General features: G+C 36.3%; 2 protein-coding genes across 3 annotated transcripts in view; both read right to left on the bottom strand.

Annotated features, from left to right (window-relative positions):
- LOC143365259 (lachesin) overlaps positions 1-24992 on the bottom strand; it is a 195693-nt gene that overhangs the window by 45134 nt on the left and 125567 nt on the right. For both annotated transcript variants that reach the window (XM_076805287.1, XM_076805288.1), the window contains 2 exons: positions 14784-14896; positions 1198-1486 (listed from right to left, as the gene is read on the bottom strand). In XM_076805287.1, coding sequence (XP_076661402.1) covers positions 1198-1486; positions 14784-14896 — 402 coding nt within the window. The remainder of the gene's footprint in view (positions 1-1197; positions 1487-14783; positions 14897-24992) is intronic.
- LOC143365261 (small ribosomal subunit protein eS19) overlaps positions 1-24992 on the bottom strand; it is a 168617-nt gene that overhangs the window by 130107 nt on the left and 13518 nt on the right. The gene's annotated exons all lie outside the window — the stretch shown is intronic.

Genomic DNA, 24992 nt, shown 5'->3' with positions numbered 1-24992 from the left:
TTCGTTTTCACCGCATAATATTTCGTTTACTATACCCTGTTGGGCCTGATGTTCCCCTAAAAATATTATGAATAGGTGCTCTTCCAGGATTAGACCCTTCTTTTACTTCTTGCCAAACAGTTCCGTCTACAGCAGTTTCGATTACCTCTTACTCATTCTCACTATCGGAAGTAACTAAAAATCTCCTTCTCTTTCGTCCTCTACGTACGTTCGAAACATTTTCTTCGTCCTCATCGGTGTTGGAGTCGTTCTCAAATAGATCATAATTTTCCGCATTGTCATTTTCAATATCAAAAATTTCGAACGTCTTGACATTTTGGGAATGAATATTCAAGGGATAAAATAAAAACTAAAATATAAAAATGTAAATCAAGATGGATAAAAAAATGAACAAAAGATAAAATGTGAAACTTACTACGGAGTATTGTTGGTTTGTTCACTTTTTTGAAAATGACACTTATAACACGTAATACGATATAAAATAAAATTAGAATGATAATAGAATAAAAATACAAAATAGTAAAAGACTGCCGAATATGCTCCTTGTAACTTTCACGTTTTGATGCTCTCTGTTCAGGTCACAAGACTTTACTGATTTGAATTCGTGAGAAGACGTCTAGGCATCTCCTTCGGCTATGATTTTATTTATTTTACAGTCATAGTAGATAAGACGGTGTAAGAAAATCCGAGGTTCTGGCCCGCTTCGGATACCAATCAGGCAAATAAACACCGCGAGGCCGATTGGCGAGCGAGAACTGTAAACACTTTGAAGGGCCGTAAAGCAGTCCCTGTAAGGCACTTTTCGGCTAAAATGATACCACAACTGCATTACCTTTCGATTGTAACGACTTTATAGTTTCGGAATTGAGTCTTTGAAAGAATACTATTACAAAAAGATATAAATCGTTCTACCGGTCAAATGACCGGTCGCGGTAGGTAAGACAGACTAAAAATTTTTCTCAGAAAATAAACAATAAAAAAGAAGTGAATATTGAAGAATGTATTATACGCATATTTTAGGAAAAGTCGTGAAGTTTAAAGGCGATTCAATTACGTTGTATATAGGAAATTCTAATCGAAAAATTAAAAACGGTCGTTTGACCGGTCGCGGTAGGAATAGTGATAATCACCGGCACATAATATTCAGAGGAGTGTAACATTTTCGGGCGAGATGTATTGAAAAGGGAATATTCTTACCGAGAATGTCCAAGCATCCGAGCTGCGATATCATCGGGCTGGTGTTAATCTGGCACATGTAACAATCCCTATCCGACTCCTTCAGCTGACGAATATGAAGCCGCCACGTGCCGTTGACGACTTCCTCGGTGGCTTGGCTACTTCCTGTCACCCCAAAGGCGTTCCCGGATACTGCGCCGGACCCGGAACTTCCGCTGGCCTCGTACGAGACCGCGATACGTGCATTATGCGTTACCGTCCTCGTGTTCAGCGAGAGAATCGTCTGGTCCGAGGCACGTAGCCAGCCAACCTGGAAAATCCATTGTCATTTCCCTGGCCTTGCTTTGCCAACGACCAACTCGTTACCCGCAACAGATATTTCCATGTAGTTGCTCTCGGATAACCTTAATGATTCTCGAGTGTGCCCCCCGTGCCGCTTTAATTGCGAACGCTTTGCCTTCGATGTGTGCTTGATAACGCCCGCTGTCATCCCGACCCCCGCGGGGGATCGCGAATCATCCGACAAGCACATGCAAAAATTCTTTCTCTTTTCGCGACAGCCTCTAGCATCGCGGCTACATTAAATTCAGTTTTTCTGTTTTTTTTTTTAACGTAATACCGCGTGCTTCTTTCCGACGGCAAAGCGCTCTAGGTTGTCCAAATTGTTACTGAATAAGTATAGGTGCACCTAGATTATCCCAGGCTCTTTTTGCTTGTATGGGCTCGATACGGTCTGGATTTAATGGGACGACACCCTGGGGTTGCCAGTGACAACACGTTTTAATCTTGTTTATAGCGGAGAGTTATTTAGTATGCATTCTAAAGTAAGTTACAGAGTTGCGGAGTTTTCTTTTCTTTCTTTCGACAGATGATCGCAAAGTGCAGTTAGCGTTTCTTGTAACGGCTTCTAGAAGGATGATAATAAAACTTTTAGGGAATATTAACGCCGATAAATACCACGCCAGCATGCTCCAATTTTTTAATTGATTACTATAACCTGTCGCGTTACTTTCGTAATTTATCAATTTACTTCGACATTGTACTCGCACCTTAATTGAAACGAAATCGTATTTTGTACGAAAGTAATTGAAAAATTATAACACTTAAGTGAAAGAAAGAACAATGAGAATTCAAAAATTCCAAAAAGAGAGAATTATGTTCCGAATAAAAATGATTATATCGTGCGTTAAAAATAATGGACCAGTCGAGATCTTACATTAAATAATATTCCATGTGTAATAAATACACTGCGGATTTGATGCATTTATGACAAAAATGGGTACACAGAATTTAAAGCAGCGGCCATATTGAAAAGATTTAAGGACTTCGGCGTATCAGTTTCGGTTTCATAAGATAATTAAAGGAAGATCAAATTTTTTATTTGCCTCCTGTGTCTTGCAATGAATGCAAACATTTTTTATTTTGCATAAAGATCCGCAGTCGAATAATAAATATGTTTTAGAGAATCTTGATTTTATGTAATGTTGAATAATTGATTGTGTGTAGAAAATAATGTTCATCGAGTTGTGATGTTTTTTAATGTTAAATAATTTATTTTTTTTTATTGTAGTGTTAACATAATTTTATTGAAGCAAGAAGGCCGTTTCAATAGCAGAACGGAGTACTTTTTGATGGAGAATCCAGCTGCCCAAACAGATTCCCGGAAATTCCCATTTGTTTCAATAATACACGGAAGTACAGCACTGTTTTGTGAATTTTTTATCCACTAACTAGAGTACCGAAACTTCTCCTGCACTTCCGGATGTTAGACTGCGATCCGACACACCCGGAATGGCGGTTGGCACTTGGATCCACCGGTTCCCATAAAAACTGGGCTCTGCGGATCAAAGTTCTGATTCTTCTGGCCGCTGGAATTTTTCTCTTGGGCATTCCTTAGCTGTCGTGCACTTTCGTTACCCGTATTACTCTTCCGGTTTAGCTCTCTGAGACTGTTCCTCGGTCTCTGAATTCTGTACGAAAATGAAGGAAAGACAAATCGATTGCGTTTTGGACATTTTAAACGCTCTGGTCGCTTATTCCGATAGATACCTTCTACGGGAAAATTTGTAATATTACTAAAGTGTTTTCTCGATATATGTCCACAACACGGGTCTTGCCAACTATTCCTTATTTCCCATACGTTGTCCTCCTTTGCGTCCAAAACTTCGTTCATCGTTCATTACACATGTAAATATCATCGGAATTATATCATATTTTTGTTAAGATTTGTTATTGGATTAGTAGTGGTCTCCTGTTCTCACACCGATATACCCGAACCGTATTATGTTTACACTCCTCGCCGTCCGAGGCCACTTGAGCTTCGTGACCCCTTACGGAATACACCCTGTGGTAGTGGGGATAGTTCTGCGACTTTTATCAGCCAAGTATTTGCGACATATATCGAGAAAAGACTGTTGGTGCAATTATCTGATTCGCCGGACACCTCCTCCTTCGCCGGTCTCTCCTGATCGCAATTTTTCAATGACGACGAATTAAAAAACCGGGATTTTAAAGAGGAAGAATCGTAGAACACGGCCATCTTTTTAAAAAATTTTCACACTTGAACCGGTGGTCAAATTTGCAAAACAAAAATATTTTCAATATTTTTGGGTTAAAAGATATCATTCGCGTATAAAAAGTTAAATTATTTGCAAAGAACAGTCTTTTGCGATGACGATTAAAACAACAAAAAGGTTTCTATCTTTAATAATAACCGTGATGTAAATTGTTCTAGTTTTCGTACGAATCGGCCAAAATGACAAATATCGAAGGTCTATATCTTTTAAACGATTTCGAAGATAACAAAATGATGATTCGAACCCTACATGAACATTAACAATGAACATTAACAAAAGAATTAAATCGTAATTTAATTTAAAATATAAGGAAGAACAGAGAAAAAAATGTCGAGTACGTATGTCTATAAAAATGACAAATCTTATTTTTATTTTAATTTTACTATTTGTCTCGGAATAAGTTGCTTCGATTTTGCGAGAATTTTGTGAGTAAGTAGAATATTTAAAATTTATACTTATATAAGTAGAATTGTGTTGAGTCGTGAAAAAGTTGGTTGCTAATGAATATTATATAAATATAGTGAGCAGATTTCGTAGATCTTTTCGAATCGGAACACGCAATTTTCCTGAACGGTAGATTAATGTTGCACTAATTTGTAGTATTCCGTTGCCCCGGGACCGTTAATGTAGCTACTGGAACAGGGACATCAAGATTGCAACGATATACGAGAACGATATTTTCACTGAAGTCAACTTATCTCGCCGTTAATGTAATTTATCATAGTGCTACCAAGGATCTCGGCACAGTCGTATGGCGGAAGGCAGTGAAATTAGTTACAGTGTAAACTAAACTAGACCGTGTACAGGGAATGACGTTGAAACTCATACCACCACCGATGAAGATGCTAGCCGGTGCTATGCATCGCCTGCAGAAAATGTACTCCTGGGATTTAGTGTTATAGAAATTTCGACTGGGACAATGCACCAATCAAATCAATGGGGTGCTGGCAAAGCGAGATACCGTGACGCTATCTCGAATAATAATTACTCCTTGTAGAAAACAGACCGGGTCAAATTTTATTTGAAACGAAAATAAGAAATTTATCATTTATTTTGTGCTAATGCTGGGTCAAATGATACTTGAAATGAAAATTAAAAACATTTTCGCAGAATATTTCCTACATTTCGTTACATTGATCAATTTGAAATAATTATTTGCTTTTCGTATTATTATATAAACACTATGTGAAATACTTGTTTGATTTTACAATACACACAACATTTATTTTAATTATGCATTTCTCAGTAAGAACTAGCTGTTTGAAATTAATATTTCTGTTATTATTCGTTTAAGGAAATTTCTGTACTGCAAATTCATTTTAGAAGATACTGTTGACATTCATAATAATGTTTGCGTATTGTACCTTGCGTTTAAAAACATGATACATTCGTTGAAATAATGATGTATTTCCCATGCATACCGTCAGCAAATATTACTTCAAATAATTATTTCTAGTACATTCGACAAAAATTATTACTTTAATTAATAATTTCAATTTATTGTACTACTTACAAATATTCTAATACATTACAATAATAAATGGATGTTTTTATTACTATATTTTAATAAATAATATAAAAGTATACATATAGTTATGTTATATTGCCATATTAGCGTAATATAAAACAAATACATATATTGTTTTTGCGAGTTTTTTTATTTTGGGTCTCAAAAACTTTCTATGTTATTTTAATCATTATATTGCTAAGAATTAACAAAATGATTTTATATAAATCTCAAAACTGTAGCAACCGTACAGGTTCAACGAATCGTGTACAATTAATAACGAAGACAATTGCAAAATTATAAAGTTTCAATTTTTTAATTACAACCCACAATTTTTACAGCAACTAGTTTAATTGGCCAGGCTCATTAAAACCATATTCTACATATTTGTCACTACGGATGGAATAGTTATCTTACACAAAAACTTTCAATTAATTAAAATCATTAAAATGTATCCAAAGTTGCGTCACGTGTTCTTAATCGCTTGTAATTACAAGAGATCTGTTTTTAGAAAAATGGTCCCCATCCATGGTCGAACTTACAAAGATTTCTCTTCTTCATTGTGGTCCCAGCGATTAATCATTGAAGCTAATTGCAACGGACACGCAGTGTCCTTACGCCTCGAATTTGCCATTTCTTGAAATTAAGCTTTCGTAAAAATACCTTTCCACCGATTTAAAAAGATCTCGAAGTCGACAGTCATTTTACGAATTGAACGAGTTATCCCTACGGCCCGGTTCGGTTAGTAGAGTAGCAAGGTAACGGTGCAAAGAATTTTTAACGTACCATTAAAATTTAAGCTATCTAAAATCCCGTAATTCTTGATTGTGAAGTTAACTGGAGCGCTAGTGAAGAAATAATAGATGATTCCTCTTCTGACTTAAATTTTCTGTAGATTTAATTATAACGCGTGTATTGAATCGGTATCTTTTGACCTTGTCTTTCCAAGCAGGCGTTAATTTATTGTGAGCTATAACATTAACGCATTTGAACATTTTACTTTATTTCATTTTATTTTAGTAAAGTAAAGTAAATTACTGTATAATAATTTAATCAAATGCAAAATTGATCGAGTAAACGAAAACACCAATTAGAAGTAAGTACAAAGTGCAATCAGTAATTGCTAAACTGTAAATTTCGATGCAGACGTACATTCATTACAGTACATTCACAAATTGTTGACAAAAGACATGATTCATTTTGCCTTGCTTACGACAATTTATAGAAATATAAATTGTTACAAGAACGAATACATAACAGCTTTCAATTTGTTGTGTGAAAAATTAGCGCCAGCAGAATTGGTCAACAATAAACAGGTGCAGTAGAGAATATAAAGTTTTTAAACTTAATTTTCTCAAAAATTGAAGTTTATACAAGGAAAATTAGATGACGCGTAGTTCAATTTAAGAAAAATTTGTAATTTCCTTATACTGAAAAATCAATTAAAAAATATTTGCATAACAGATAAAATGTTTCGACATGCGAAAATAAAGTACAATCGTTTGTTTAATTCTTCAAGTATTAATGGTTGAGCTTTATGCAGATGTATATGTTGTTTTTAACAAGAAAACAGAAGTTAAACTAAAGATTTCAATGAACACATCAAACAGGTAAAAGATAAAGCGTCTTTCGCGGAAACATTTATTTCGTTTGACTCTGGTCAGCAGGGTTGGCCACAAACGCATAAAGATCTCCCGATTCCACCGGTTACAAGGTCCCTGAATTTCCATTGAAGCAATATTGCCCGTCCGAAATAAGATCAAGTAATTCAACTGATGAAAGCTATAGCGGAACAAGGTGGCTGATAGTTTAGCTGAAAAGAGTGCGAAAGGAACCTCTATTGGAGGCTTCCGTCCCCTTTGGTTCCGGTGAAGATGGAGCTTAGAGATTGGAAGTAAACCGGGGAAGAGGAACGTGCACGGCTAGAGGAAGAGCTATGTCGACAAGCGAAAGCCTTCTTAGGATTAGGGCAATCGGCAAAGCGTTGAAAAGAGTTGTTAAGTTTACTTGCGGAATGTAGCTACATCTCTGATAAATCTAGGATCATTTACACATTCTCCTCGCGTCGTCAGCGATACCTAAAATCTCACAACGATATCCGGATAGACTCGAAAAATGAAAAAGCATCGGAATAATTGCACAGAATTGTACAGCGATTTCTCGACACAGATATGTGCGAAATTCGGGACCGAAGTGTCGTTACTCTTTCATCTCGCAATATACAGACACTGCAATACCAATTCAGCAACCAAACTTTTCTACTTCTAATGATTTGCTTATGATACTTTTACTAGCATATTCGTCACATTCTTCTGATTAAAATGACTCCAAAAACGGGATGGTTTCGATCATATTTACGCGTGTAATTCACGATATAGTGGAACCTCGATTATCTGACCTCGGTGGAATATGAGTTCTCAGATGATAGAACAGATCTACAGTGCTAACAGAAATTTTTACCGATTAGTACAATGAATTGTGTTGTACATGAATTGCTTTAGATTCGAATAATAGAGGTTCCACTGTATCGTGAATGAAACAAGTAAATATGATCCGAAGCGTATCGTGTTTGGTGTCATTTTATTCAGAAAAATGTCAAACATATGCCCGTAAAAGTTTCGTAAAGTAATTGAAGACCAAGAAGTTTTTCCACTGCATTAAGACAGACCTAATTCCGCATCATGTTACACACCTCGACGATGAAGCTTCCGGGCCCCTCAAGGGCGCGTCTCTTTCATATAAATCGAGACATCGCAGTGTATTCCTTTTCGAAACGCAATTCCACTTTCCCCCGGATTTGAGGCTGCAATAAAAATGCAAATTCGCGTAAAGATTCGCCGTCCGGTTACGTCGCAGACGGTGTCCTGATGAAAAAGTTGAAACATCGAGCCAGTGGACATGGAATAGCAAAGAGTGATAGAGAACTTTGTTAGGGGCCGAGGGTCGGGGAGGTGAGAAAGTTATGAGAGTCGCCTCCTGGATTGATGTTCTACAGTGAAGCGATCTGCAAGACTGTCACCTAGACCCCCTAATTCATGGCCTCCCGGTGGCTAGACTGGCCCGGGGCTATGAAGTATGAAGTAATAAAGATGGAAGTGGAAGATTGACCGTTCTCTAGGACACAATTTCTTATAGATCGTCAACCAGACGTCGAGCGGCCTCGCCTTTCATCAAGACGATGATACCTCCTGGAGTCGGAGAAGGACATAACTTTGAAGATTACTCGTCTTAGGAACAGATCCCGCGATGCTTCAACAGAGTTCCGCCAGGCCACCGGATTGAAACGAAGTAACTAAGCAAAGTATTGAAGCGTGCGGCCACGAGAAATTCTCCGACAGATCATTTGCCGTGCGGTCTAAATCCCGGAGTTTCGAGATGATACACCCCGTCTCGCGCGGTCGACGAGAGAGAACAGAGATCCCGAATGTTATTCAGTTTATCATATCTACCTACTCATTAAGACGGTAGTCTGGCACAGCTGTTTGAACAAGCTGACTTATAAGGCGAATTTTGCGATTTTTTTTTTCGAGACGCTACGAAACAGTTCCCCATGAAACATTTAGGATAATTTATCTCACGTTCGAGGAATATGCACAAATTTTTTCGTTGAAAAATATGTGCTAGAAATGGGTATATGTAAACGTCTATACGTATGACTTCTAAGAGCAAGGTCTGAGCGAGAAATAATGGCACATATTAATATTAATACAAACTTAATTTAACATAAATAACCATACAATCTCTACGCGTTACAAGCACCGTCGTACGTCTCTCTAGCGCGAAAAATTTTTTCTCTCTAGGTATGCACAATATGCAGTAGACACTGTCTACTAGACAGTAGACCGATCGCATCGGTAAGGTAGGTTTCCCGTAATTTAGAATTATAAACCTTGTAAGTTTTTCCTTTCTTTTTGTTTTCATAAAGTAAAATTTTTATTGTATTTTCGAGATTTGGAATTATTCAGTCAGAATAATTTCTTCCTATGTTTTTATGATATAGTCTATCAAAAGTCTATTCATATTTCTATTACATTTTCATGATTTAGATCATAAGATGTGTCTAATAAATTCTTTCTTTCGATTTTTGAAGTAAATCTGTTTTGCAGTTTAATGATACTACCAGTTTGTATTTCGTCGTGCGAGAGGTCACAGCGTATAATACCATGTCATTGTCCTCCTCCGGTTTCATATACAGGGTGTTTCGTTTTTTATGATAGAAACAAATTTCAGAGGAATACATTAGTTGGTTCAGAGGGGCAAATATTATGATCGGCAAAAATATTTGTTCAAGATTATATTTTTTGAGATTTCAAAGTCATCAAGACGAATCCAACGACCTGTAATATTATGACCTTCACTTGATCTTGAGTTTGTTATCACCAACGATTCCACACCATCCATTTACACTCCATGGACGCTGGTGTACAACTTGTTGAAGCCATTTCGGGTTTTCAGTGAACCAATAGTGCATATTATGTGTATTCAGTTGTCCACGGTTAGAAAAAGTAGCTTCGCCATTAAAGAGAACGTGAAAAAAGGAATGTTCATTTCTTTGTATTTGCTACAATGCCCATGTACAAAAAACAACACGATTCTCAAAGTCGTTGCCATGAAGCTCCTGATGTAAGGAAATATGGTATGGATGAAAATGACGTTGCAATACTCGGCACACACTTGCTTCGGAAATGCCTAAAGAACGTCCAATTTTTTGACAACTTGTAGTAGGATCAATATTGGCTGTAGCCAATACAAAAGTTTCGGCATCTTCTCCAGTAGCAGGCTTTGATCGTTTTCTTTTCAGTGATTTAATACTCCCTGTTTTACAAAACAATTGAACTGTGCGATCAAAACTTTGTCGAGAAGGATGATTTCTCCCAGGGTATCTTTCTGCGTACAGTTGCGGTGCTTGTACTGAATTACTTTTAGCCTCACCATGAACTAAAATCATTTCTATCTTTTCTGCATCACTGTACACCATCGTTTCAGAGAAGTAACGTTATCTTTCATAATCGAATAAATCCCGATGAATTTCTTAAACGTACTGATTAGAGTTACCGAAAGGAGAAGGATTTGTATTGGTGTTTACAATTTATTGTAAGCGTGTTTACAGTTATTAGTCAAGGTTCAAGAACATTTCTTGAAACCCTAGGGGGGTCATGTCATCCTAATTTCACTATTTACATCAAGTGCCCTACTTTTATGAATTTTTCATACTCAAGGTCACGTGAAAGTTATAATTTAACAGGTCGTTGGATTTGTCTTGACCTCGGCTATCATATAGCGATAATAAAAATATATCATTCCATTTAATAAAACTTCGATAACCTTAAAATCTCAAAAAGTATAACCTTAAACAAATTGTTTTGCCTATCATAATATTTGCCCCTCTGAGCCAACTAATGTTTTCCTCTGAAATTTTCTTCTATCATAAAGAACAAGCGAGATATTTTAGATGCTCGAGTTAGGTGAAACACCCTGTATATTGTCCAAACCACTTCTGAGATCGATCCTTTCAACCCATTCAACTTACGTGTCCTTTATGCTCCCGGAATCATTCGGGTGAAACGATTGCCGGTTTTTTCCCTGCTTTTCCTACTTATGGGGTTCACTATTTGTGGGGATGTACGACGTTTCATGGGAACTTAATTCTTTTCCAAATGGACATCAATTTGTCTTTGATAAATCGTGAATCACGACGGCCGAGAGTAATAGGACCAATCGATGATGAAGAGTTTGTAGATGTTCGACACTTTAGGATAGTAAAAATTCCTTCCATAAAGCTGGATTTCTTTTTTTTTTTAAACAATGACATTCGAAAATGTCGAAAATACTTAATGTTCTGACGCTACCTTTCAGTTCAAATATGAATATTTACATTTATTTTTACTTGTAATCTCTTATATTTTCATTTGTTACGTTTCTGTATCATTAACCCGTAACTCCTTGACGTACAAAGATGTCTCAGACACGTCATACGTTTCTTATGGTATTGTACACATTGACGTAAAATATTGCTCGACATTAATAGCAAGTATTACCACCAACATGTATATTATCATCCCTGATACATATCCGTTTGGAATTTATACGAAAATTTATTGTTAGATTTACGGAAACAATAAATTAAAAAATAAATAACGCCTTTGGTCACATTGGATTTCAGTTAATTCGTATGTCAAGGGTTAATGGAACAATTCAAATAACAAAATAAAACGTAAAAGCGTGTTAACCAATAACGATTATACAGAACAATAATTATTTTTGTAGTTCGATTGCAAAGAAGAGGACAAGAACCTAAAATGAAGAGAACGGATACTGTAGCTTATGAATGGACTGGTGATTTTATACCCTTATGATTAACAAAATTATTAAATAAAGATACACTGTCTCCAACTTATTTATATTGTTAAAGGAAGAAAGAGATTTCTATTTGACTACATTTAATTGACGAAGACAATTCATATTTTGCACAGAGATTTGCTTCTACTCACAAAGATGGAAGATAAAACCGTCACAAAAACAGAATTGATAGAACTCTAATTTTGATAAAGCCGTAGACATGTTATTCGCTGATATGAATTCCAGCAAAGAAAAATGTCTCCACTACATTTCACCAAATCATAAATCATGCTTCTTTATGCCAAAACATAATCGGAAACGTCCCAGACATTTCGCCCCAATAAGACAGAGGATCAAAGCAGCCATAAAATCTGTAGTCTAATAAATCGACACTGCAAAGAAACAGCCAGGCTTGGAGCAGGGTAAGACCGAGCTCTCATTTTCCGGTTAGAGGAATGATAATTCCCTGATTCGTACAGTGTCGGGGCGCAAAACAAAATGAAAGTAAAACAACACGAGTTTGGCTAGTATTTCCGCGGAGAAAAGATCCTCGGGAACTATTTGGACTAGACGCCCCCCCCCCCTACACCTCTCTCCCAGCCGAGCTTATCTTAATCCTTGCCTGCCTGCCAAGCTGCCTTGAGTGGCTTTCTATAGACCGAATATTTCATCTCGGTGGATACTTTACGGGCGGAATCTGTCGCTAGAGAAAATGTGTCTCCGTCTCTACTTTCGCCGGGGAGATTTTGCCACCGCCTAGCCGGTTCCCTCTTTTCTCGTTCTTCCCGTCTCGTCGTCTCTCTTTCTCGCGCTCTTTACCCTCGCCCGTGACTCGTCCATCTTTCTTCCCCCGGAATATATAGATTTCGATCGGAAAACTTATTACTAAATATAGCCGGCGTCGCGAGAGAGGACGGCTTTCGGCCGGATTAGGACGGAGAAGAAGCTGAGGTGAGGAAGAATTTTCCGCAAACACGTACACACAAACGCAGCAGCTGGAATGCGGACGAAATCACTCTTCCTCTTTCCTTCCTTCCTTCCTTCCTTCCTTCCTTCCTTACTTCTTTCTTTCCTTCCCACTTCCTTCCTTCCTTCCTTCCTTCCTTCCTTGCTACCTTGCTACCCTTCTTTTTTTTTCGTCTTCGTACCTGTACCGCGTGCAAGCGATTTAAGTCGATCCCAGCACGATCTGTTTGACTTTTACGCGGTTGCGCGAGCACGTACCACGTTGTATGAAGATTAAGTGGCCGTTGATGTAAGAGATTTCGAGACCAACGGAGACAGAGAACGAGAAGAGGTAGGGGAGCGACAATTTTTCGTTTCCGGTGATTCAATTCCGTCTCGTATACGTCACCCTGTTACACCCCCACCCACCCTATAGGGGACTCGAAGTGCTCGCCACATATATGGGTTTCGTTTCAGCTATGGCATCGTGTACTGTCTCCTCTTTATTTGAACCTCGGTAGGACTCTTCGGAGGATTTCCTGGCTGTCGTGGTCGGAACCGTTTAAATCTTTGTACATCGATTTTTGGACGTTTACTTTCTACGTGATCGACCTTGATTTACTTATTGGATTTAAGGGGGTACCCTGGTTTTCGAGACCGTTTCTTTTCCGATTTTTATGATTCTTGTAGACTCTGATATACGGGGTGCGGCGAAAAGATATCCTGCATTTCGTCTTGCTTTTGTTCCGCTGCTAATGAGACGAGGTGGGTGGTAAGGGGGTTTTTCGGTAAAATATATTCTATCGTTTTCAAAAGTTTTAATTTTGAGAATTTTTCTGCTCTAACCGTAAATGCTGTATGAATGATTCTTATATATAATAATTCTGCATGGTGCTCCAAACGTTTGTAGATTTTTTTTTATAACATCATGAACATTTAAACATGTTTAAACAACAGTTAGAGAGGGAGGAACACCTCGCCTTTGTCGAACGCGCCAATTTTATCTAATTTTACTAATTTTATTGAAAATTGAGGGTCTTAGGTAAAACTGAAATATACAAACGTGACAAAGTGAGTCTTGTTTCTACAGAAACGGTTAATTAATTCAATAATAAAGCTATTATTATTTTACTATAATTTTATTGAATTAAATTTTGTGTTTATGAAAATATTAATTTCAAGTTATCTCTCTTTTGAGAATTTTCCAAATTCCAAATAAAATGGACAGTGCATTCAATTTTAGTAAACGTTGTGCAGCAACATAGAACTAACTAGTGCGATTATAATTTGTGTATTAAATTGCAATGAAGTTCAAAAGTTCAGAAACCGTGCAGTTTACAAACGGTTTCTATAAAAAAAGTGATTATAATTTTGAATAGTACAGAGAATTAGTAAAAAGTGAAATTGAAGAAGAAAATTGTATGATTAATGTGAGCACAGCAGTTAGTGATATAATTATTAGTCCATAACTCATCACATGAGAATTGCCTTTATGATACACAGTGGAATTAAGTAAAATTGTTTGGCTCATTACGAATTGAAGAACACTCGATAAATGTGCTCAATTATGCATGGTACATACCACGCCAATGGCTCCATCTATTTCATTACTGCAATTATTCTGAATGGTACAATTACAGTTTATGAATTTAATATAATAATTACTAAACTAGTAATTAACTGGCTCTCGTTGTGAACTTTTGAAATTAACAGCAAACATTTAGTTTGCAGGTATAATAACAGAGGAATAATGCATTCCCAGAGATGGAGCTAATGAAAATGGCGAAGGTCGTACAAAATAGTTGCAACGGGTAGTTGCATTTGGGCTTTTTTAATGAAACATTGTTGCACTGAGAGGTTTTAATTGTTCCGTAACATATTCCCGATGACACTGAATACACCCATTATCCACTGATTAGTTCCGATAATCGAGGTCCTACTGTGCCGTGAATTGAACAAGCAAATATAATCCAAATTGTGTCATGTTTGGTGTCATTTCAATAAGAAAATCATCACGAATATGTCGGTAAATGTTTCACAAAATAACATTTCTAACGTCGCCAGTATAAATAATACTAAAGCCATTAGGCACGCATATCCAGTTCCTCAACGTCCCGCCAGTGGACACTCGAGAATCGTTTGAGTTTCATTTTGAAACGCAATAACGCCGCAACCAAGGCGCGAGAATTTAATTGCTATACTTCCTGCGGTTTTATATCGTCCATTCTCTACGTCATTACCTGGTACTTTCCAATGTTGCGAACGGTGCAGGAAAAAATGACCTCGCGGCCAATAGCGGCCGTTTGATTTCCGACGGGAGTGACGAACATTGGTCCTGAGTTGACGTTCGGATCTGAAACAATGAACAAACAATTCATCGATTTTTACTACAGCTGAAACGTCACTTAAACTATGAATTCATTATGCATTCTGCCGTATAGGAACATCCATTAGCCAACTATTCTGACATCCGCACTTCTCCACTGTCCGAACGTGCTGTTATGCGAACAGAAGGTAGCTCTTACAACGGCTTGAGTTACACGTACTCTAAATTTCTGTTGCTGGGTTTCCATTAAATGAAAATGCAATAAAAATTATGCTTTCCACGAGGAAGGACACGAGGAAGAATTTATAAAACGTAGAGGAGTATGCCAGCAATCACCAACAAAATTATGAATGATGGCATAATACCAAGATTTTCTAAAATTAATTAACTAAACAATATTATATAATACAAATTTGATTCTGTGCGAGGTAGACAATTTATAGCTGGCGAATTGCTGGCTACAGAATTCATCGTTTCGACCAGAAATTATACATTTGATCGACGTGTTTAACTTGAATAACCGAAAATTTATTAAAAATACACTGAGCTTCCAACGACAATTATGAGCAGCTAATGCGGCTGAATACAGTTTGATCTTGTTTGCTGCATATTGAAGTTAAAATTTCTCGTGAACTTCGCTTACGAAACTTCTAATGTTCGTTGTCTTCTGAATATAGGCCGCAATATAAATTGTGACTGTGATTTCTTAACATGGATACCGGTCATGGTTTGAATTTTAACAAACTGGAGTGAAATAGAAATTTATTTTCTTTCTTAATATGCTAGGTTGAAAATAACACAGCAATATTTTCAAATTCTTTCAATATTTTTACTGGTTTAAATTGCACCTACTCATTTTTGTCATGAATGCATAAAATCCGCTGTCTAATTATTATCATGCTGTGCGTTGGAGTGAAATTTTCTATAGGGTGGCCATTGTAAATCTGACAGAGAATTATCTAATTAATTCAAATTTGTATTTGAAATGTATGTGTTCTTTGAAAAAGTCAAGTAATATTCTCCAGTGAGCTCGAAGATAATTTTTAATAAATAATGTGATAACCATTATTTGAAAACTCAGTGGCTGATGGTACTATAAAAGTGAGACAAATAAATCTTCAGTAATTGTATGCACAATTACGAACACACGCATTATCTCGAATCAAAACGATTTTAAAAGTTACAATTTATTTATTTATTTTTAGTATCGTCATATATCATCATAATATTATTCACTGTTTAAGAAAAATGTTGCTATTCGTATTATTAAAGTAACATGATTAACAATTCAATAATATTATGCATAGACACAAACTAAAATATTGGCACAGCTTTAAACTATCTTTTCATCATATAGCTGCGTCAAAAATAAAATGATACTGGGTTTATTTAATTAAAAATTATAATAAGCATATCTATAAATAAATTGATTCAACAATGTTATTTCATTAAATTGCAAATTATATAAATAAAAGATAGCTGTGCAAATACTTCCGTGCGCGTCTGCATATCGACAGGTAAATGTTCGCAACTCGAACTTCGCGAACATAAATTTTTACACCCTCGAACGCCTGGAAAGTTCTACGTAAAATTGCGATCAATGAACAACCGGTTCACAATAAGTCGATTATAGCGCACTTAAGCCGACAATGTTGGTCGTTTCAAAGTTGCGGCGAACTTTATCAAAGACTACAGGAACTTTGTAATTCGATTATGGATAAAATTCTCTGTTGAAACTTTTGTTTGAATTACGGCGGAGATAACACATTTAAAGGGATATTACTACAGGTAAAAATTAGCGTTTGCTGCGCCGTAAGGTATAAATTCTCAGAGAAATTAATTTTCATATTAACTTACTGATTCTGTACGTTACTTTATCCAGACTTGCGCCTTCACACACTTTCTCTACTTTTTCCACTTAAAGGAATTGAATATATAGTTTTTGTTTTTTCCAATGTACTTGAAAGAATTTAATATATATTTTTTTTAATATACTTAAAAGACTAATATACATGTTTTTTAATATACTTAAAAGACTTTCATATATATTCTTTATTTTTTGAGTATACTAGAAAATGTCAGAGAAAAACATTAGTTGGTTCAGAGGGGCAAATATTATGATAGGCAAAAAAATTTATTCAAAGTTATATTTTTTGAGATTTCAAGGTCATCGAAGTTTTTTTAAATGGAACGATATATTGTTGTTATCGCTATATGATAGCCGAGGTGAAGACGAATCCAACGACCTGTAATAATATGACCTTCACGTGACCTTGAGTATGAAAAATTCATAAAAGTAGGGCACAAGCGAGATATTTTAGATGATGGAGTTATGTGAGACACGCTGTACATATATATACATTCTTTATTTTTTAATATTTTTGAAAGACTTGCATATATGTATTAAAATACTTTTGTATACAGTCGAGGACAAAATTCAGCCGCCCGTTGAAAACTAATAATGTTTTCAAAAGTGGATTAAATGACTAGTTTTTTTATCATGTTAAAAGTTTACTAAATAACCGGCCTAAACAAAATTTTGAAAACACTGTTATTGGTCAGAATTGCGATGAAAAAATTAAGTGTTCTTATTTGCTTCGTAAACTAATTCTTTCAACATCTTAAAAAAAAATGAAGATGTTCGGTCGGTTTTTAAGAAAGTTTTTAAAAGGTATCCACTTAATTTTATACTCAACCGCATATTCTTTATTTTTCGAATATACTTAAAACTATTGAGAATACTCTCTACGTCTGTTGTACGCACCTGAAAATATTGTATACGCCGTTTCTATTTCGAAACAAAAGGATATACATATTCGGATTACGAATGTTCGAGAAACGAAACAATTGCAGTTATTTCTGCCTTGTTTCCTGTTTTTACCCCACGTGCGCGTTTTACACTGGTTTTCTGAATACAAATATCATCCGTCGGAAGAATGGTAGCTGTCATTTGGGACGGCATACTAATTCCAGCAGGAAGGATATTACGTTCTCGCGGCGCGGCGTGGGTCTCGCCCTTCGCCGACATTTTTCTTATAATTTGTCCGAGCGTTGCGTGCAAAAAGGAGACAAAAACGGATTAAAACCACGGAAGCAATTTAGATATTACTTACGTCGAGAGTGGTTCCCCGCTATCTGAGGGAAACCGACGAGGAAACACGGAGAAGGAGTAACGGGCGCGTGGAAAAAGAAAGTGAGACGCGAAAGGTGATGCTCGTGTGTGAAAAAAAAAAGAAGAACGAACAGAGAAACGGGGAAGAAAAGAAAACGAAAAGAATGGGAAAGTAACACTGAGCGGACTAAAAAGCCGTATAAATGAAAATGTCTGGGAGAACGGAAGGCACTCTCAGGGAGAATGGAACCAGCCGGAAAAATAAAATCATTTAATTGTTGTGCTTTCGAATTCCCCCCTCCCTCCCCCCGGAATTTTTGCACTTGTTATACGTCATTCTACTTGTTGAGTTGATGACTTTCGTTGTTCGCAGAAGTTACAAGTTAGCCAGATATTTGAAAAAAACCTTACCAGCACATTGAATTCTGCGTACAAATGTGCATCTTGCGTGCACGTAATTTCCGTCAAAAAACAGAAGTCATATTCGTATTCAACATAGCGAATAGAAACACGTATAATAAGTACAAAAGCTTGGAGGGGGGTGGGGGGCGATTTTAAAGTTCAGCCCATTTCTGAAATATTGGTCATCTAACGCTAAATAATACAATCGAATATGGAGGTCAAAGGTGTGCCCTCGAAACAAATTAAATCGATCGCTCGGTAACTCACCAAAGGAAAATCATTGCACCGAGTTTCAACCCTTTGGTTCGACCAGGAAAGGGTAGTTACAGAGAAAATTCGGATTATCGGATTTCCATTTATTCTCTCTATTTAATCGCATGCAAAAATTCTGAATAAAATCTGGCACGTTGCAGATACCGGGACACGTACTAGGCAATTTTTCCGATTTTATCCGTTTGATATTCTAGCTGTATAAAATTATATTCGCTGGAAGATTCGGGGAGCGTTCAGTTTTTATTGGAGTTTAAGAGTAACGTGATTTTGTTATTGCAACGATATTTTGTTGAAGCTGGTGCACAACATTTTTGTAAATTCGTTGGAAGAGTGTGTTGCTGTCGGAAAAGATCAAAATCCGATTGACAATTTTGCAACTTAATTTCGAAACCAATGACGATTGTAACAGAACCATAAAAGTCAATAGAATGTATTTATACATTATTATGAAACCGAAAAAAAAATGATTTTTGGGAATTTTTGTTCTCAAAAACTGTAAAACTTTCTTCAAGAAGTCTTTTCGTGTTTAAACCGATTCGTTTTAGGCAGTACTGCATAATTTTTCTATTTAAAAGTATTTACTACAAAGTTCTTTCTCAAATTAAAAAGCAATAAGATTTGTGTAAATATATAGTATTATTTTGTCTTAATTCTTTCAGGTACAGTTGCAAGTTTTAATAAAGAAGTTTCTCTCTATTAGGATCAATAAAATATGTTCTACCAAAAAATGAATTCTTAGTTCAAGGACTATATTAAAATAAACTAGAAATAAAGAAACAATATAGCATATTATACCATGCAATTTTTAACTTTATATGATACAGTACCCAGCAGCATTGGTCACAGCCTTGTTGTCAGGGCTTTCAGAAAGTCAGCCATAACTTTATAATAGATAAATATTTTCAAACAAAAAAATTACAAAATATTCACTAAAATAAACTGTTTTAGATAGCAAAAGAATTTTTGACTAAAGACTTTCTATTCCTGAGAAAAAAATTCCGAAAAATCACTTTTTTTCGATTTCCTGAGTACGACTCCTTACAGCTGTTATTATTGTGTTTATTATTACCGACAAAACATTTCGGACAATACGATAACAATAGTGTGTTGAGTATTACCTTTTTGGATATTTCAACGCTCTCGAATTGTCAAAGTTTGTCACACGTTCGTCACTGAGCATCAGCATAAATAGAAATCTAGACACGTGAAATCTGGCGATCTTGTCGAGCAGTCGATGTCGCATCATGTCATTAGTCGACGTAGAAGCGCAGAATGCAGAAGATTGATGGTAGCTTTGGATGTGCGCAACTACAGCACCGTCTTGTTGATAGCACGTATCTTTCGGACCTCGTCCATTCTGTTCAGGTGCCAAAAAGTAGCGTCTGACGATACCATAAACGAGTGACAGAAATGGCATCGCCTGCTATGTTCAAGACAAATGGGTCGATATCAATTGCGCTGCAGAATTTAACAGTTCCTTCTGTCGACAGTTTATAACGGTCCAGAGCAATTTCTTGAAGCGTTAAACCTTTGTACGGAATTTGTAAATTTATACGAGCTGAGATGGTTCGTTTAAATTGTTTGCTGAACTGTAACAACGTAATTGTTTCAGTGATTTATTAATTGTTTAGAGAGAACGTTCAATCATCGATTTCATTCTGTACGATAGACGTTAAGCAATGTTATTAATGTTCCCATAATCTGTAACTTGTTTAAACTTTTCGTGTTCACAATATGTCGACTGTGGGATTTTATGCATAAGAAAAATTGTTTGTAATAATCAGGGCTAAAATACTACACAAAACATAAATATAAAAATTCACAGTCTATTTGTAAGACTGTATAATACTTTCATTAAAACACTATTGGGTTATAGATGATCAAAGTAGTTTTTAAGATAAGATACAGTTTAGGAAGTTGTTTGTAAATTTTAAGCGCGTGCGTCGAATACTGCGGCATTTTCCAACCTTGTTGACTCTTCACATACAGCATTTTCTACCGCTTTTGTGGCTCGTAAAAGCGATGGAGATATCATCTGTAAAGAAGCGGCAACACCAGCTTCAAATTGTGCCCAAGATCCCTCAATTTGGGGACGTGTACGTCAAAGGTTCCGACTGATGTTTCGTCTCTGGTTAAGTACTCTATGTCGCTGGCAAAATAAATGAGAGCCTCTCCATTCGAAAGCTTGCAGCATGCACATATTTACGAATTTGACTATAAATCTCTATTACACACCGCGGCAAAACTATAAGACATACACGGAAGCGAATAAAAAGTGTACCCTAGTAAGAATTTTTTCCTTCCTTTATTTCCAATGTCATTGTTTACATCAGACAGAATATTGTAAAACTTCATGTAGATTTATGCTTTCCTTAAAGCTACGGCCCAAAGAATTTCAATAATAAATAAAAACATGCGCTTGTAGCTGCGACCAAATTATAAGACACGTGACCTCTTTTTTTGAGGAAGAATCCAATCATACTTTTTTTTTTACCTTATATTAATACTGTGTAATGCTACCTTTATTTTGCACGACCTCGAGCATTCCTTTATGGAGTGATTTCCATTTTTCTTCCATACACGTTCCCAAATCGTCGACGTCATTAAATTGTTTCCCTTTCGAATATACCTGCGTTTTTAAACCGAATAGTTTAAAAATTCTCCCTTACTAACGATTAATGCATTCAAAAATATACGGATCTTTTTTTAAAAAATAGAGTTGACCTTCATATGTCCTCTAAGCCTCCATCTACAAAAAAACTATTAACATTAAGTAATATGCCTCCCCTACCCCTCCCAGATACCATTCAACTTTTGCTCGAAACATTTCCCGGTATCATAAATAATTTCAGAGATATTCGAGGAGATCGATTTAAATGGAAGACGTGATTATTGAGATCATTTGAAATAACTGTTTCCTTTGCGAAAATGTTCTTTGCGGCTTCGTTAAGGAGTTATTAAGGGAAAACACGGACCAACCAGAGCGCGGCAACAGCGGACGGATCCTGCCTCGGCCAATACAAACGCCACGCTCAGTGGGACTTGTCGCCGCCTATCCGCTGTATCCGCGCTCTGATTGGTCCGTGTTTTTCGTTAATAACTCTTCAACCAAGCCACGGAAAATATTTTCGCAAAGGAGACAATTATTTCAAATGACCTCAGCAATCCGGTGGTTTCCTTAACATTTTACATCTCTTCAGATAGTTATAATCCTTTATTTGAACTGTTCTATCGCTCCATGTTCCTGCATCTTCAGCTATTACTTTCCTAACAGTTAACAAAGAATTAGACACAATCTTTAATATCGAACGTCTTTCTCGAGCAGTCGCGACCTCTGGTTGTTATTTCGTTTTCGGCAAATGGCGACAGTCCGTGAGATGGAGGGCGAGCTTTTATAGAGCTAGATCCTCGCTTAATCATCATCTGACGGATGAAAAGTACCTAATATTTGTCAGCGGTTCGCACGTGAGTATTAGAGGAATTCGAATAAAACGCGTGCGCCGAAGAAGGATCGTCGTGCCAAGAAAGATTGAAAGAATGAAACACAACCGGGCGTGCGCGTGCGACAAGAGAAAAGAAATAGAGTAGACGTGGTAGCAGCCGAGTATGGAGACACATAGAAATGAAGGTATGAACGGGAAACGAAAGAATCTCTGCTCGAAGCGAATGAGATAAGAGAAATGCCCCGCTGTCCCGTTAACGATCGGGAAATATTTTCTTCCGCTTCGAACAGACAGCGGCGTGTCGATGCAGCGATTTACCGACTTTAATAAACTTATCTGCCCTACCTCGGTCCTTGTCCCGCTACCCACTCAATATCTGACTCGTCGGTCGTACGTGCGCAATTTTGTCAACTCCTGTAAACAAATTGTCTCTACGAGCTAAATCAATACCCATCGCTTTGAAGATCATCTTCAGCTTACTTCCGGAAATATTTCTGAGGTATTTTATTTTTGTCTTATTATACAGGGTGGTCTGCCATTTAGTCCTCACGATTTTTAGGCGTTCAATTAGGACTTTAGGTCTAGCCAAAAAATGTTTTAAACAAAATTTAACCAGTTTTCAATAGTTTACAAATTACATCATTAGGAATTTGAAAAAAGTTTCATTTCAATGATAAGTCAAGGTGTCCTCCACTTTTTTATAATCTGACTGCATAGCTTTTACTATAGTATGATCTTGAGTTGACCTTGAACTACTTCTTGTAACTCTTCTTTGTCTCCAGAAATGTTAGGAAATACTTTTCATAATCGACTGTACCAGAGATTTGAAGATTGAAGATCCCTTTACATTGACCCTTTAAAACCTGATATACTTGATATACACTAGAGGAAATTCAATTAATAATTTTATTTCAAACTTACTTTTTGAGGAAATTTAATAATAATTTTATTTTTAATTTAAAGAAATTCTAATAATAATTTAATTTTGCAGGAAATTTAATGATAATTTTATTTTAAACTTACTTTTAGAGGAATTTCAAGTTGAAATTAATTTCAGGGGAAATTTAATAATAATCATATTTGAATCTTAGTTATGTGTATTGTAAAAAAAATCATACATTAAGTTTTGTGGGCGTTGTTCTAAAGGAGAAGCTTAAAACTTCGATGCATTCAATCACGAACAACATTTTCTAATGTTTATAGGTATTGCTTTAACATAGACAAGTTACAAATTGAGGTCGCCAACATCTTAACAATCTCCTGAAATTAAAGATCATCTCCCGAGTATTTCATAGGAAATTTTTCAATGGTAAATGCATTGCGAATGGAACAATTAAATAATATGTTCTAGGCCTATCGTTAAAAATAAAATTATGAAGCTGCTCGCTGATATGCACAGTTATTGAAAAGCTTATTAATGATTTCTGGTGTGTGTTAAGCAGACTATACACTTTAAGGCAAACCTGTCAAGTATGTCTGCACAGGCCTGCAGGTGCATTGGATGCTCGTAGCGCATCCGCACACTCTGGTGAACCTAACAGTATACTGTATACAGTTTTATGGTCTGACCATGACATCGATATACGACGTTTTAGCGATAGTAGGCTTAGGGTATTAGCTACAAAAATAGTGTTCTAACCCTAAAATAAAACGAGATACATCGTGGGAAGAATGGATGACAAAATGAAAAGTTTGCTCGCGTGTCAATCTTTTTAAGAGACCAAACAAAAAAAAAAAAAAATAAAAACAAAAATAAATTTGTTTAAAAATGAATGGGAATTCATTCATGATAAAAAAATCTACTTAAAACTCTCTTCTGCAATTCCTGTATTAATTAGAAAGGAAGATACAATTGCGAAGAACGTCATTTCAATAACATAAGAAATTACACATTTATTGTATGTTTATTACAAAATGTTTGCTATGTTTCTCTTCGACTAACATGAACAAAGAAATATTCGTGTTCATCTCGTCACATTTCACAGTAGCAAAATAAATAAATTCATTAATTAGATTAGCTGTGACTGATGTCTATCAGTATTTGTCAATTAATAGTAGAGTGACTGCAAACCAAGGTTAATTTAGCCCAGTAATTTCATTGCGCATTTTCGGTAAACACGTATGCGTCTAGCGTCCCAGCCTCTAATTTTGCAGACAGCTTTATTTGACAGTCTGCCAGGTGGCAGCGTCTCCAAAAAAAGAACTGTCCTCACTCAATCCCAGAAAAAATTATTCGAAGTCTTTGACCTCGTTTTTCCGTTTTTCACATTCAACTCAACAGAGATCATGACTGATCCGATAGTTACGAGGTGAATCTTTTTATAAATATTTGTGGACGGACACGTCGTAGAGTTTGCTGACAAACAGTATCCGATATACGATATTTAGTAAATCCGTATATGCCATATACGTTATGCTAACATCGACACAGATACAGGTGCACTCGACAAGTAGAGGAAGGAAGTGGCGAGTATTTGCCATGCATCCGGATGTCTCGGAGTCTCTCAAAATATTTTCGCAAGCGTTGTGTGTCGTTCTTTCATCCCTAGCACTGCAATATCATTTTTTATGTAAAAACTATCGTCTGGAAATTTTTCTCTTATGCTTCGCGGAACTTGTTTATCTTGTTCTGTCACAAAGGAATATTTAAATTTTCTAAATTTGTGTTCGTTTCGAGAAATTTTTCTGTACTCGCGTAGCCGTAGCTACAGCCCGCGTTTCAGAAAAATAAAAATTGCAGCACAAAATGTTATGTACAGCCTCGAGGTACTCTCGGAAAATATTAAAGATGAAAATACAGTTTGAATGGCAGAGGTTGTATGGTTCTTCTCGTATAATAACAGGACGGAGATCATTTCCTAGGAAATTAAAAGATGTAAAGACCAGAGAGGAT

Source organism: Halictus rubicundus, chromosome 2, assembly GCF_050948215.1.
Source record: "Halictus rubicundus isolate RS-2024b chromosome 2, iyHalRubi1_principal, whole genome shotgun sequence".
Lineage (NCBI taxonomy): Eukaryota > Metazoa > Arthropoda > Insecta > Hymenoptera > Halictidae > Halictus > Halictus rubicundus.
Note: the sequence above shows the minus strand (reverse complement) of the source record. Positions and strands in the feature narration are given on the sequence as shown.